Source organism: Vitis vinifera, chromosome 9, assembly GCF_030704535.1.
Source record: "Vitis vinifera cultivar Pinot Noir 40024 chromosome 9, ASM3070453v1".
In the NCBI taxonomy this organism is placed as follows: Eukaryota; Viridiplantae; Streptophyta; class Magnoliopsida; order Vitales; family Vitaceae; genus Vitis; species Vitis vinifera.
The window spans coordinates 64,900-80,411 of record NC_081813.1 but is presented as its reverse complement, the minus strand read 5'-3'; the positions used below and the strand labels follow the sequence as shown (position 1 = coordinate 80,411).

General features: G+C 40.6%; 1 protein-coding gene across 1 annotated transcript; it reads right to left on the bottom strand.

Annotated features, from left to right (window-relative positions):
- Window positions 1–7,104: 7,104 nt before the first annotated feature.
- Window positions 7,105–15,058, bottom strand: LOC100854959 (uncharacterized). Its single transcript, XM_019222050.2, is given in 8 exon segments — window positions 7,105–9,241; window positions 9,243–10,076; window positions 10,160–10,240; window positions 10,722–10,870; window positions 11,346–11,463; window positions 11,788–11,875; window positions 12,775–12,880; window positions 14,854–15,058. Coding segments are annotated over 8 exon segments (2,004 nt in total). The 3' UTR covers window positions 7,105–8,818.
- Window positions 15,059–15,512: the final 454 nt, after the last annotated feature.

Genomic DNA, 15,512 nt, shown 5'->3' with positions numbered 1-15,512 from the left:
TTTGATAACCCTCAAGACTAAGTCACCTCTTTGTAATGGTCTAGGCTTGACCCGTTTCTTGAAAGCATGAGCCATCTTCTTCTAGTATGCACGACCATGGTCTGCTACACTCAATCTTCTCTCATCTAGAAGATTGAGCTAGTCTAATTGAGTCTGAGCCAAATCTGCCTCTGAAATCTGCTGCTCCAATGCCACCCTCAATGAACCCATCTCAATCTCAATTAGTAGCACTGCCTCTATACCATATACCAAAGACGAGGGTGTGGCCCTTGTAGAGGTGCGAAAAGAAGTCCGATAAGCCCACAATGCAAAAAGGAGATTCTCTGACCAATCCTGAGAAGTCTCAACCATCCTCTGTAAGATCCTCTTAATATTTTTGCTCACGACCTTTATTGCCCCATTAGTCTACGCCCTGTATACAGACGACTTATGATGCTGGATACCATATCTCTATAGTAAGGTGTCGACCTCTGCTCTAAAATGTACTCCTCTATCTGAAATCAGCTCATGAGAGACTCCATAATGATAGATAATGTGTGATATGATGAAACTAGCAACCCCTACTAATGTCAATCTCGCATGTGAGGCAGCCTCCACCCACTTGGTAAAATAATCAATGGAAACTAAGATGAACTCATGACCATAGGAAGACTTTGGTGAAATCTTCCCAATGATGTCTATACCCCATACTGAAAACGACCATGGTGGAGTTAGTGCATGTAACTCTGAATGTGGCACATGAATGAGGTCCCCATGTATCCGATACTCTGGACATCTCTGAACAAACTGATAATAATCTGTCTCCATGGTCAACCAAAAATAGCCAGTCTTTATGATTTTACGGGCTAACCACAGATTCCTGCATGAACCTCTCTCATCACTCGGTCGACAGGGCGCGGCCTAAACACAATAGTAACATCCCATCAACTGATCGTCTGTACAATGTCTCTTCACAAATCACAAATCGGGTGGCCAATTGTCTCAATGCTCTCTTATCCTTGGCCGTGGCATCCTCAAGATATGCACCAAGTCTCAAAAAGTGGTATATGTCATGGTAATAAGGTAAACCATCATCTAACTCTGCATCGTCAATTAGACAACAATAGGCAGGAACGAATCTCGACTCAATCAGTAAAGAGTGAACAATGGTATGACAGGAATATCAATCATGGAAGCTAGAGTAACTAAGGCATCAACAAACTGTTTATGCACTTTAGGCATATGTGTATACCTCAAATCATCAAATCTCCCAACCAATAGCTCCAAGTATGCATGGTAAGGCTTAAGCTTCATATCTCTAATCTTCTACTCGCCCTGAATCTATCTCAATACCAGATTGGAGTCATTAAACACCTTCATCTATCTAATCCCAAGCTCAAGAGTTGTGTCTAATCCCAAGATGTAAGCCTTATACTCAACAATATTGTCTGTGGCAAGGTGTCGATCAGAGAATGCCAAACGAACAAATCTAGGAATGTGGTCGCCATTAGGGGATATAAACAAAACACCTATCCCGTATCCAGAATGGTTGGCCGCACCATCAAAGTACATGTGCCAACCTGATAAACTAATCACAGTAGCAATATCCTCATATGGGAAATCATCATCAATAACCCTACCATCAGAAACTGGTAATGAGGCCAAATGATCTACAACAATGCTCCATCTAATAGACTTCTGAGTAACATAATGAATATTGAACTCAGTCAGGAGTATCAACCATCTCATGAGTCGACCAATCAAAGCAGACCTGTTAAACAAATATCTCAGGGGATTTAGATAGGATATCAAGTGCACTGAATACTTGGTCATGTAATGTCTCAATTTCCGAGTAAACCAAACCAATGCCAAACAAAAGCGCTCAATCATGACATATATCGTCTCATAATCTAACATCCTCTTACTCAAATAATAAATAGCTCGCTTCTTTCCCGAATCATCGAGCTGAGCCAATATGCACCTTAAAACTATGTTTGAAACTGACAGGTATAGGAGTAAGGGACGACCTGGTGTAGGAGACACCAAGACTAGAGGTGACAACAAGTACTCTTTGATCATCTCGAATGTGCGCTGACACTGATCATCCAAAATAATAGGTTGACTATTCCTCAAAAGTAGGAAAATGGGCTCACAGATGTCTGTTAATCTGGCAATGAATCTACTGATGTACTGAAATCTACCCAAGAAGTCTCTGATCTCTTTCTCAGTCCTTGGTGCAGACATGTCAAGGATGTCTCTAATCTTATTTGGATCTATCTCTATGCTCTCTCATTGACCATGTATCCCAGTAGCTTCCCAGAAGTCACTTCAAAAGTGCACTTCTTGGGATTTAATCTCAATCTGAACTGCCTGATCCTCTCAAAGAATCTCTTTAAAGCTGCTAAGTGATATGCTTTATCTCGGGATTTAACTATCATGTCGTCTACTTAAACCTCGACATCCCGATGTATCATGTCATGGAAGAGGGTAGTCGCTGTTTTATGATAGGTAACTCATGCATTCTTCAACCCGAATGACATGACTCTATAGGAATAAGTACCCCACTTAGTAATGAAGGGCATTTTCTCCATGTCCTATAGAGCCATTAGAATCTGACTATACCTGAAAAATCCATCCATAAAGGACAACATCGAATGACTTGTCGTATTGTCAATTAGCATATCAATGTGTGGGAAAGGAAAATCATCCTTAGGACCGACCTTGTTGAGATCTCAGAAATCAACACATACTCGCACCTTGTCGTCCTTTTTGGGAACATGGACAACATTGACCAACCACTCGGAATACTCGACCACTGATAAAAATCCCATACTAAGCTGCTTCTGAATCTCCTCCTTCACCTGCAAACTCTAGCGAGGGTGCAATCATCTCAACTTCTGCTTAACCAGTCTGGCATGGGGCAGAAGTGGTAAGCGATGTTGAATTATAGAGGGATCAAGGTCTGACATGTCCTCATAAGACCATGCGCAAACGTCCAAATATGATCTAAGTAACTGGACAAGGTTATCTCTCTCATCTGTAGATAAATCCAATCCAATCCTCAACTCCCTAGGCTAATCTGTTGTACCAAAATCAACAATCTATGTGTCTCCTGTATCAAGTGAAACTCTTTGATCAATGGGGCCCGGATTAGAAGTAGAAGATGAGTCATCATCTGAATCATGCTGTGCAATCTCATAATCTATATCAAATATCTGTGATGTGGGTGAAGATGGTGCAGATAAAGTGATATCACAAGAGATAGACAAATACTAAAAAATGCTCAAATCCATAAATGAAGAATCATGAACATCGTCAGAACGGGAGACAAATCTCGATAAAACATCAAATGAAAGAGGTGGGTCCATAAGGTTGGACGTTCCCTCAACTGGGCCAACAGGGCCCTTAAATAAATCCTCTACAACTATAGCATCCTCTGAAAACTCCAGGGAAGGAGCAATCTGGATCTCCTCAACAACCTCGATGGCGGACACCCCAAAGAGATCAAATGACGAAGCAAGCTAAGGTTGAACTATCCCATCAATCTGACTCATACTCATCGCGAACATCTCATCAATGTACTTGTCATGAGCATCTCCAATCTCAGCAAATATTCCATGCTCATCGACTTCATCCAGGACATAGAGTGTCATGAGACTCATACAATTTGGAGATAATGGGATGGTCAATGCAGACGCGGAAGTGCCAGGAGCTCCATCACTCAATTGTAGCTGATGGACAAGACGCTGAAGCTCAGCCTCCTGAATAGTACTGAATCCATCAATAATCCCATCTGAATGCGTCTGTAGCTCCAATGCCCTCACAAAGTAGTTTGCCAAGCTCATGCTATATGGGCGAACCAGATAGTCAAATGATGTATTAGTCAATTGAGCTCTCACCATTTCCTTGCGCAATAGCGCCATGTATCGATAATTGGCCTCAGTAAGAATGAACCCAAGTCCAAATGGTACATCATGATTAGGGATAACTATAAACTCACTAAGCCCATACTGACGTCACCCTAATTCCATACCAGGCAGAAAAGACATGCTCCTCATCATGTCAAGTACCATTGTACTACTGTGCTGATCAAATGAGATAGCCATGAAGTCTCTACAAAAGTCCTCAATCTCAAGAGTCTACACCTCATCAAATGTGAACCCGGTAAAAAATAGGTCATTCTCATTGTGATTGATTTGAAGCATTGGCTCGGAAGAAGCAAACATATTTCTAATATACTGCATTGTGACAACCTGCCCATCATGGATGAACTTCACCTTCTGATGAAGGGAAGAAGGAATGACTTTGGCTCTATGAATCCAAGGTCGGCCCAATAGCAGGTTAAAAGATGTTGGAATCCTCAAAACCTAGAACAGAGTAGGTAATGTGGCTAGACCTATTAATAACTTGATCTCCAAAGTGCCTATGACCTCCCTCTTAGTGCTATCATATGCTCTGATTGTCTGAGTAGAGGGACCAAAGTCTAAGGGACCAAAGTCTAAGGGCGCATAGCCGAGGGCAATGGCAATAGCTAAGAGGCAGAAGTTCAGGGCTAAGCCATTGTCCAAAAGGACAGATGAGACTTGGTGGCCTGAACAACCAACTGAGATGTACAGAGGACGTGTATGGTCTGAACCCTCAGGTGGCAAATCATCATTAGAAAACACAATGCAAGTGGCTTTGCCAACTGTCATCATGTGAATCAACCCCTCGAGAGTAGTGGTAGTCTTGACCCTGATCTGACTCAAGGCTCGAATCAATGCATTTCTACAAGTGTTAGAAGATGCCAGTAAGGTCTAAATAGATATACGAGCCTGGGTGCTTTGTAACTGTTTCAGAATCTCACCATCCTCTCTCCTGACCTCCTCATGAGAGGTTGCACCCCCCAAGGGTCTAGCGGTTGTGGGGGACTGCTGTCGTACTACCCTACCTCCGCGAATAACATACTGTATATCTGGAGTATGAACATCATCAACATATGGAGTATGGACCTCATCAATATCTGGAATCAAAACAAACGGAGTATGAACACTGTAACATGGGAAAGTCAATGGCTCAATTGTGGCCGACTGTACTAGTGTCACATCGGGAACCAATCTGAATGGTGTGGGCATCTATGGGCCCAAGGTCACTCCACCTACCTCATAAATCCCATTCGCCACTATAGGCTCACACTCTGACTCATCCCAACTTAGCATGTGGATATGATCATGAAGCTCAGCAAAGTCAATGAAATGTATGCCATCGGTCGAAGGGGGAATCGCGTGTGTAGTATGGGCTGGTAATGGGTTAGTGGTTACACTCAACTAACCTAATTGAACCAAACCCTGATCAATCAAGTCCTAGACGGCATGTCTCAAAGCAGTACAACGGTTAGTCTCGTACATTGGTTCCTGATGGTATGCGCAACGTAAATCCATCCTGAACTATGGTGGAATAGGTTGAGGTAATGGCCTAAGAGCAAGAGCTATCAATAATCCAGTCTTTGTGACCTTCCAAAGAGTCTGACTCAACGACATACCCAACTGCGAGAACTGTCTTTGCGTCCTCAAAGCAAAATGAGTGGAAGTTTGCGGAACTCTAGGTCTATGATAGAAAGTTGGAGGTCTCGCTGCAATCTGTGTTGCGTAACATGACTGTATTGGGGTAGGATATGAAGCGAGAGGTCTCTTTGTGCCCTGTGTAACATAATAAGGCAGTGCTAGTGTGGGAGGCAAGTAAGCCTGATCATATGGCTGAGGAGGTGCTCGTGGCCTATACTGTTGAGGTGGACAAGAAGGGTGAGTCCCAATAGGCTATGGAACTGGCTTATGTCACATGTGAGGCCTTTGACTAGTAGAAGTGATAGTGCCCACATCAACTGATCTCTATTATTCGGATGGTTTATTCCCCTTTGCATCAATAAGGGAAGAATTTGCCCATAATCCTCTCGAAATACCATCCTCAACATCATACAAAGCTAAAACCAGAGAACCAAAGTCTGTAAAAGATACTTCAACCACATGTCTAACAATCTTGGATTGTAAACTCCTCAAAACCATCTGTATCTGATCTCTTTCTAATGGTCTAACAACAATCTCTGCTATCTTCCCACGCCAGTAGGAAATGAAGGAAGAAATGGACTCATTCGATCTATGTCTCAAAGCCTCAAGCTATCTCCTCGACACATCTATGATAGTATTAAATGAAAACTGTCGCAAAAACTCCTGGGCTAAGTCGTCCTATGTCCTGTGTCGTGAGGACTCCAAAGATGCGAACCAACGTTGTGCCACTTCACTAAGAGATAATGGGAATAGGGTGATCATTTGTGACTCATCTAACCCATGGGCCCTCATCACTATATTGTAAATTCGAAGGTGAATGTGAGGATAACCAATGCCCGTGTACTTCTCAATGTCGAGTATCCTAAACTTGGTCGATAAATTGGCCATTAGTATACCCTCAAGATCATCCCAAGCAGTTGGCCTATCAGATACCCTCAATTGTCTAATACGTTGCTCAATACGGTCCTTGCGTGTGTGAGTATCCTCAAGGACTGTGGTCTGTACTATTATAGGTGGGGCAACCTCAAAATGACTATGTAATAGATAGGGTGTGGCCTATGGCACTGTCGGGCCATGTGGTGGTGGTGCAGGTGGCAATGAATCATAAGACGTTTCATCCTGAACTACGGGTTGTCTACTCTGTTGACTGGCTATCTCCTACCTGAGACTGGCTAAGGCTTCTTGAATAGAAGCCATGGTGGCTGTGAACTGGTCAACTGTGACAACCTGTTGATCCATGTCTAATCTATTGAAAAAGCGAACTAATCTTCCCTCTACTCTAACCTAAAATGGTAAATCCAAACTGAGAATAAAGATCCAATCCTACAAAGCATGAAGAATGAAATAAGGGTATGGCACGGGGAAAACACGAAAGAAATGCTAATTTGAATTGAAAAGAGCAAGACATCAAAGTATAGAAGAACTGTCCGACTGTAACTCAAACTTGTACTGATCTCTATGCATTCTCAACTAGAGACCAAATGAGGGAGTATTGAACCTAAACTATAACCAAAGAGGCTTTGAAGGCCCTCAGATGCACCCAATTGTAGGGAGGAATTTTAGTTAAAGGATCTAAGGCTCAACCTACAAGGTCAAGGTGGCTTTAAAAGGAGATGGGTGAACTTTAAAAGATCTCTAGTAGAAGCGATCATACCCTTCGACAGTACACAACCCTCTGCACGCCTCCACACATGCACTACCTCGACATCCTAGGGGGTTTCCTATGGCGAAAGCTCTCGTAGCTCAACACTCAATAGTTAACTAGAGTGTGCAGTGAGCGGTGTGGGTGCATTTGAAAATCCTATGAAGCTAAAGCAGAAAAGGAAACACACTGGTCACACAACTATCCATGAAACCTAGCTTTGTGCTATACATGTCTTCAAAGATCAGACTCTAATCAACATCAATGGCCTCCTCTAGAATGCTCCCAAACATTAATATAGCCCTTTGCTAGACCCTACTCCTAAACTCTAGCTCGGTCAGAGAAACAAGCACACATAAGACCTCACACTTGCAAATGTAAGAACAGAAAAGAAGGAAATGACCGAAACCAGAGGGTTGGAGGTAAGAGGATAGATGTGCGACCCACATAGTTAAGCAAAATGCAGATATATCACCCATGTCCACAAACAAGCTATGACAATCAAGATGAATAATGACAAAAACAACATGCTCAAATATGATCAAGATAATATACAAGCTAGAGAATCAACACATCAAGTTGAAAGATATACAATGGTGAGTCTATACATGTGAGGTGAACAAAACAATCAAGGCAAGATCAAAGTCACTATGCTAAGACATGCAAAATAGTCAATCAACATAATCAACATGTCAATGTCCCAAATGGATATAGCAATCAAACATAGAAAAATCGCCACATTAGAATCCTCAATGTGCTATGATCACTCAAGCAAAGAGAAACACAAAGGGAAGATATCCATCAACCAACTAATCAAATGCCACATTTGCCTCATCCTAAGTTCAAGCTTAACCCTTTAGTGATTCCCAACAGAGTTGCCATTTTGTGGACCCCGCATTTCTGCGCATACGCTTCCACTCGATGGTGAACTCGCTTTTTATTTGAAAAAGATTTATTTTTTAGAAAATGACTTAGAGTCGCCACTTATTTTTGTTTTTAAAGAAAAAACAAAATAAGAAAGAAAACCCTAAGTGTGACTCCTTATTTGGAAAAAATGGTCTATGAAAAAACAAATATGAGCTTGGGGTCAAGTTACTTATTGGGAAGGTACGATAAAAGACCGTAGCACCCCTCTAAGCCCCTAAAAATGGGTCTCTACTAAATAAAATGAAGCAAGTATGACAATTGATGAGGAAATCAATGGATACCAAAATGATCACACATTGGAAGCCAAAACATGCATAGAGGATAGTCAAAGTGAGAGTGCGAGCGTACTTAGCAGCAAACATTAATACGCTATCATGAAATGGGGTTAGTGCACAATAATGAACACAAATTATGTCACACATGTCACTAAACATAGTAAGAAACCATCACTAACAGATATTGCACTTCACTCAAATATATTTTTTTAAGAAAACATCAATGATGTTGGGCCACCACCAAAGCCCAATTTATTTTTGCATGAATCAATCCCATAAATTCCATAATTTGGAATTACAGAATTAAATTTATGCTTATTTTAAAACATTTAAAAAAATCAAGGAAAATGTGAAATGATGTTTTCCGGAAAGAAAATGACAACAAATTTTATTGAAAATGAGATTTTTGGTGAACCTAAACTCTAAAGAAGAATGAAAAGTTGTGAATTAAATTATTTGGAAATTGGATTTTCAAAAATCAGTTTTGAAGGTAAATGACAGAAGCATGTGGGCTTTGAAAATGGGCTTAGGAGAGTGGCCATGCAAACTGGAATCATACATGTGGGCTCGGGGTGCAACTGGTACCACACTGTGAGGTTGGTGATTGCATGAAAGAAAGGGAAGGCTGCATGAAAAACACCAACAAGCCCTTTCACTATAGAATCAAGGGAACTTTCCTTTAGTAAGTTTACTTTGAACAAGTGAAGTCTTTCTTTTGCTAAAATAGTTACTAAGCAATCATCTGCTTCAGCAGCTGAAGTACTATCGACTTTTATAATTGCCCCAGACTCTCGCCTGATCTGATTTATGAAGACACCACCCTTCCTAATCACACCGCCAATGTTTCTAATAGGACAAACCAAACGAAGAGAAAATATCCTTTGAATATGCCTCATCTCATGGAGCTGAGTAAAGGGAGCGTGACCAATCTCCACTATCACCTCTGTACCCTCCATAAGTACCAACCAATGGAGCTAGACCCATGATTGGAGCACTGGAAGTTGGACCCATGAGTGAACCACCAGATGAGTATCTAGTGGGCATAGTAGAAACAAGCAAGTGTTGGGATCGGGATGGATTGTCATGAAGACGAGATGCAATTTGATAAAGAGCCTTCATAACAAGGGAGGGTTCTCCAGAAATTTGAATAAGCTTATCGGAACTCAATACACGAGAAGGTAAGTGATCATCCTTTAGAATGCGAATTTGTGCACCACTTTCACTGCGTATACTTTGAATTATCTGTCCACCTTTCCCAATAACACATCCTATCTGATCAGATGGCACAAGAAACTGAACAATAACTTGGCTTGCTTCTTCAAAATTCTCGTCATGCACCTCATCTGAAACAACTCTGTCATGCACCCTAAAGAGAACATTTTGAGTTGGAGAAACAAAAGTATTTGAATTGTCAAAGACATTGGACTCAATACTGAAGTTGTAGATAGTGACCACATGCTCCTCACATCCTGACACTGTGTCACCAATGCTAATCTTAGGTTTAGTATCTACCCTCGGTTGCTTGACAATCTCCCATCCCCTCCTAATTATACTTCCAATTTTTTTTCCAGGGCATAAATATCGATACATAGTATCCTCTAATTCAATGGTAAATAGGTTACTATCATCACCATGATTTTTCCTCTTATTTACTCCATTATCACCATAATCAGATTGGGAATGGCTCGTTTTCCAAAAATATTCCTCTGACTAGCCATCGTGAAAAAAATGACCTTCAATCTTGAGGTTGGGGATGAAGATGAAACCACAAATACTTGCCGAATGCAACTAACCTTTGAACTCAGTCCACTGAAATCGGGAGTCGACAAGGCCTTTGAATTCACATTCTGATTGAAGTCATCATCCACTTGAAGCTAAACTAGGTAAACATCTCAACCTACTGCAACTTTTCCAAGTTCTCTTCATTTTACCAATTTTCATAATTGGCTTCCTTGCGTCCTCCATTAATTTATGCCCATGCTAGAAAATGTTGTGTGTGTCATGCAGATAGAGGAATGAGAAATGTGACAAAGAGATCAGGTAGAGAGTCAGATATAGGTGGATGATTGCGTGAGGACCATCGAGGAGGGTTTTGCAATGCAAAAGTTGTTTGCGCATAGAAGATGAATAAAAAGGTATGAGGGAGGAATTGAAAGAAATGGGTTTGGAAAATGAGGTATCTAAAGTGGTCATGCATGCATATGGGAAAGAATGAGAAAAGAAACTTATAGGGAAATGAATGAAAACATGAGTGAAGGAGGTATTGAGAGAATCGGGTTTGGTGGTAGAATTAGTGGAGGAGGTAGTGAGAGAAGTGGGTTTAATGGGTATGGAAGATGAAGCTATGGATATAACGTTGGGTATGGTGGATTGGGGATGTGAATGGTAGATGGAGTTGCAGCCAAGAACGGGAACATAACCACTTCTGATCTGACCAGGGTAGTCCATGATGATGACCCGGGTGGTGAAGCCGACAATTTCCTTTGTAGAATTAATCTTTGGATCTAGATGCAACAAAACCACATTTTAAATCATTCACAACGACATTTTTCACGTTGGAGCTTAATTTGTCACCAAGCGTAGACTCTAAGAGCGACTGATTGGCGTGTCTCATCAGGCCTAAATTCAGCTATCAGTTCAGAGGGGCCAAAAGCCACCACTATGCTGGACTTTAGAGCACCAGTTTCTACACATCCCACTGAGACAGTTCCAATCCCACCAATCTCATGCACATCCTATAGAGGAAGATGCAGTGGCTTGTTTAAGGACCTCTAGGCTTATTGATCATGTCTAGGGCCTCAAGAAGAATCGGGTCTTCGTACCAGTCAAGGTTGGTAGGCCTTGCTATCATATTGTTGCATTTGAGGCCTTATTGAAGAGCACATTTGGCGTCATATTGTCTATCTTATTTCAGTAGCAAATCATCTACTTCACACCAAGAGTGAAAGCAAGCATGTGCTTGCTCACAGGTTGGTTCACCTTTGGAGATATCAGCTTCAAATCCACTAGTGATGGAATCAATCCCGCGAAGTAATGAATCAATCTTAGCTTTGGTTGACAAGGAGGAAGAAATGGCCATCTCTTTCACATTCTCCATCTGCAGCATCAACCATTTTTCCAACCACTTCAACAGTATTCATATTTCTTCGACCTTTCCTAAGACTCAACTAGAAAGCAAATAGTGGTGAATCAGATCTTTCAACTGGTATCAGTCATGAGAAGCTGGAACTAGGTGCATGGATATCATATAAGCACAGACCATTTACTAGACACCTTGGCGATTTAGCATGTCATGGAGTTTCTTCTCTACAAAGAACTCGAATACTTGAAAAGAAAGCTTTCAACCACCAATATGGACAGAGTCTTCTTTCAATATCTAATCACAATGGAAATGACATCGGAATGACTTTCTTCATTGAACTGTGTTATTCCTGTCATCATCGTCAAGAGAAGCAACATCATATCTTGCTAGAAGCAGGCCTCCTTCATGTCTTCCTTGGCTTGATAACCTTCAGCTCACCAAATAGACAATAAGACAATGTCTCCCAAAGACTTTGATGCAGAGCTGTCTTAAAAGCACCCCAATCCAGACGGCTAACCCAAACATAATACCCAACACTCTAAAAATACCAGAAATAAAGGAGGAAGGAAAAAAAAAAACAGAGCATGCACAAACAAAAATAATACGATTGAACCTAACTCCATTTCATAAAGATCAATGGGCTGGATATAGGTGGAATAAAAAATAAAAGCAAAAGCATGATATTTGAAAATCAAATTTAGTGATGGATCCGTATTCAAGTTGGTCATGAATAGAGGAGTGCACAAGTTATTCACAAACGGAGCCAAATGAGCCAGACTAGAATCAACAAGAATGCATAAAAATCAGTCTTAGATTTCACAAATATGCATAATATCAAATGTTCACATTTAAGCACCAAGATGAACCCAAAACCAGCAGGAAACAAGGGAGAACAATCTAAAATGGGAAATGTAAAATAAGCTGTGATCATAACTGGACGAGAAAAAGAATATGAGTTGATTCTTTGCTTCTCCTCCCTTACTGCTCCCTTTTGCTTCTTGTCTTTGCTGTTCCAAATGCCATTTTCTACTCTATAACTCTCTCTAGAATGGCTCTCACTGAAACTAAAATTCTACTGGTCGACTTTTTCTATTTCACACATTTTCTCAACTCTCACTCGAAACCCTTGAATCCCATAAAAAGAAAAACCTTCTCTCATCCTCAACTCCTCTGCAAAAGCTTTCCCCTTATCTCATTCCATTCTAGTTCTAGCTTCCTTTTTCTCTTAGCTATCCCCCGCTCCCTCTAACGACCTCAACTCTCTCTCTCTCTCTCTCACCAAAACTTGCTAAAAACGGTCTCATGATATTCCCACATACGTGTCACTGGTTGATTCCTTCTTCGACAAAACCACCACCTCTCCTAACAGGCAAGATGCCATTATCTGATGACCATTCTTGAGGCGACATGTGGCCCTCTAAAAACCTTCCATCTGGCAAAATAAATAGATGCAAAAAATAAACCCAAAATGGAGAAACTTTGATTGAAAAGAATTTGAATAATGTAGTTGATCATTTTTTACATTAAATTTCTGTCATTGATCATTTTTTTAAATAACAATTAAATTAATTGTTTGGAATTACCTAGTGGAGAAACTTTGATTGAAAATAATTTGAATAATGTAGTTGAGAAAATAAAGACTATGCTTAAATGAGAAAAACACCCAAGATGGGGGTGAATTGGGTTTTTTAAAAACTTTTTAAACACAACAAATTTAAGCACAATATAATAATAAAAAAAATAAAGAGATAGAGTTAGAGAATTCAAACTCGGATTTTATAGTGGTTCGACACTTCCTTGCCTACGTCCACTCTCCTCAATCTCCTAACTGAGTGAGGGTTCCACTAGCTTGAAGCTTCAACCAAGTTTCCAATCCTTTACACTTGGATTCCGACTCCAATGGGCTCTTACACAATCTCTTCAAGATTCAAACCTTTTGAAGGCTTTAACACTCAAGTTTTATAAGAAATTCTTTAACCTAGCTCAAAGATAACTCAAATAAAAAACAAAGCTAGGATGACTCACAATGATGCACTAAAAGATATGTAAGTGATGATTTAATACACTAAGAAGGAAATGAGAGCTTTTAAGGCAAAAACAAGTAGGTAGACAATTGATTGCATGTGTTTTCCATATCATAAATGAAATGGAGCTCTCAATTTATAGGTTTCTAAGCTCGGGAGTCAAGAAAAACAAAAGGCAGCCTCGATTGGTTGAGCTGGGGGTCGGCCGGTTCACTAGCCGTTGGAGCATTTAATGCTTTGGCAGGTTATCTTTGCCTTGATCGGACCTCGACCAAAGGTCGATTAGGAAGGAGGAAACCTCAACCAGGAAGAGGAAACTATTAGAAGAGAAAGAGGGTTTTTGGCACTCCTCAATTGAACCTCGACCAAACAAGGGCAACCGGTCGACTGGTTTCCCAACCGGTTGAGTCGGTTGGCTAGAGCCTTGATCGGTTAAGCCTTTTGGCCACGAAAACCTATCTTTTTCAATTTCTTTCTTTTCTAACACTTAGGCAAGGTCTTTAGGTAAATTAATATGCCAATTTTGAAACATTTTGTCTAAGGTACATTTGATAAAACTCAGGTTTTAATGAAATCGAAATTTTAAAGAATAAACCGAGTTTTCAAAGATGCATGAAAAGGTATGAAAAACCTAAGTGCACCCATGCATTCATCTTACATTCGTTTCCTATGATCAAAAGTCTCGATCTTGTATCCATTTGGTCCTTGAATGAATTTTCAAATTTATACTTGAGATTATTTACCATTCAAACCAATTAGTCACTTAACCATGATTTGTTATCATCAAAACCTGATTAGGAGAACCCTTGGACTAACAATCTCTCCCTTTTTTTATGATGACAAACCTTGGTTATCTAAGAGAGAAAGAAATTTCCCTCTCAAACCAATCATGGATCAATCAATTTTAAATTTACCAAGATAATTAGGACATGTGAATTTTCAATAGGAAACAATGTAAATCATGAAAATAACATATCATATATATATATATATATATATATATATATATATATATATATATATATATATATATATAGTAAAGTCAAATATACACGAAATATAAACATATGAAACAAATATGACAATAATATGCATGTAGGTCTCCTAGATCCTAAATATCTTTTCCCTTTTGGCAACATAAAAAAGAAATGAAGGGGGTCTCGATGAAATCAAGGTTGTGGAGGTGGAAGTGGAGACATGGAGCGGAGGTAAGCCATCATTTCCTCATGTTGACTCTCTTGGCGACTCTCAATGCGCTCAATCCTCTACTGGAGATGATCAAATGTAGCTTGCTATTGATCCATGCGATCCTCCATACGCTCAAATCTTTGCTGCAGATACTCGAACTAAGAAGTGAAGCTAGTCTGATACTGATCCATACGATCCTCCATGGAGTAGAGTCGAGTATCACTGACTACTGCAAGCTCCTCCATGCGAGTGCCAAGAGAGCTGATCTGAGCTGATAAATTCATCCAAGGCTCATGATTAGGAGCGTGAGGTGCCTGATGAGGTGATATCTCGGTGTGATGAGGCTCAATGAATGATGGCTGAGAAGATGGTCCCACTGTGTATGTCGGCTCAGACATCATCGACTTTGAAAATGTGGCCTCAAACTAAACACCCTCGGACTAGAGTGGAGGGATGTCAAACTTGGGTTCTCTCTACTCAAAATCTTTTTGAGGGTCTAACCTACCATCCATCTCGTGAATCTTGACCTCCTCCTCTACTCCGGGATGCACCTATCCTTGTCCCCGGGCTTGTGCTACTGGTCGCTCAACTCTCTTAACCCAGGATCCATCGGGGGCCTTCTCAAACTTCATCCGCCCCAAGGACTACTCATCATAAGTATCATAAATACTAGGGGCCTCGAAGTCTGTCTCTCTACTCAAATCAACCCCGACACCTTGAATACTCTGGTGAGAAAGCGACCACAAGGGAGTACACGGGTCGTGCTCTCGCAACATGATATCATGTGCATCATCATCATATACCCCACATGAATCCGTCTCTCTGTCAGAATCGAGTCTATGAGGAATGCCT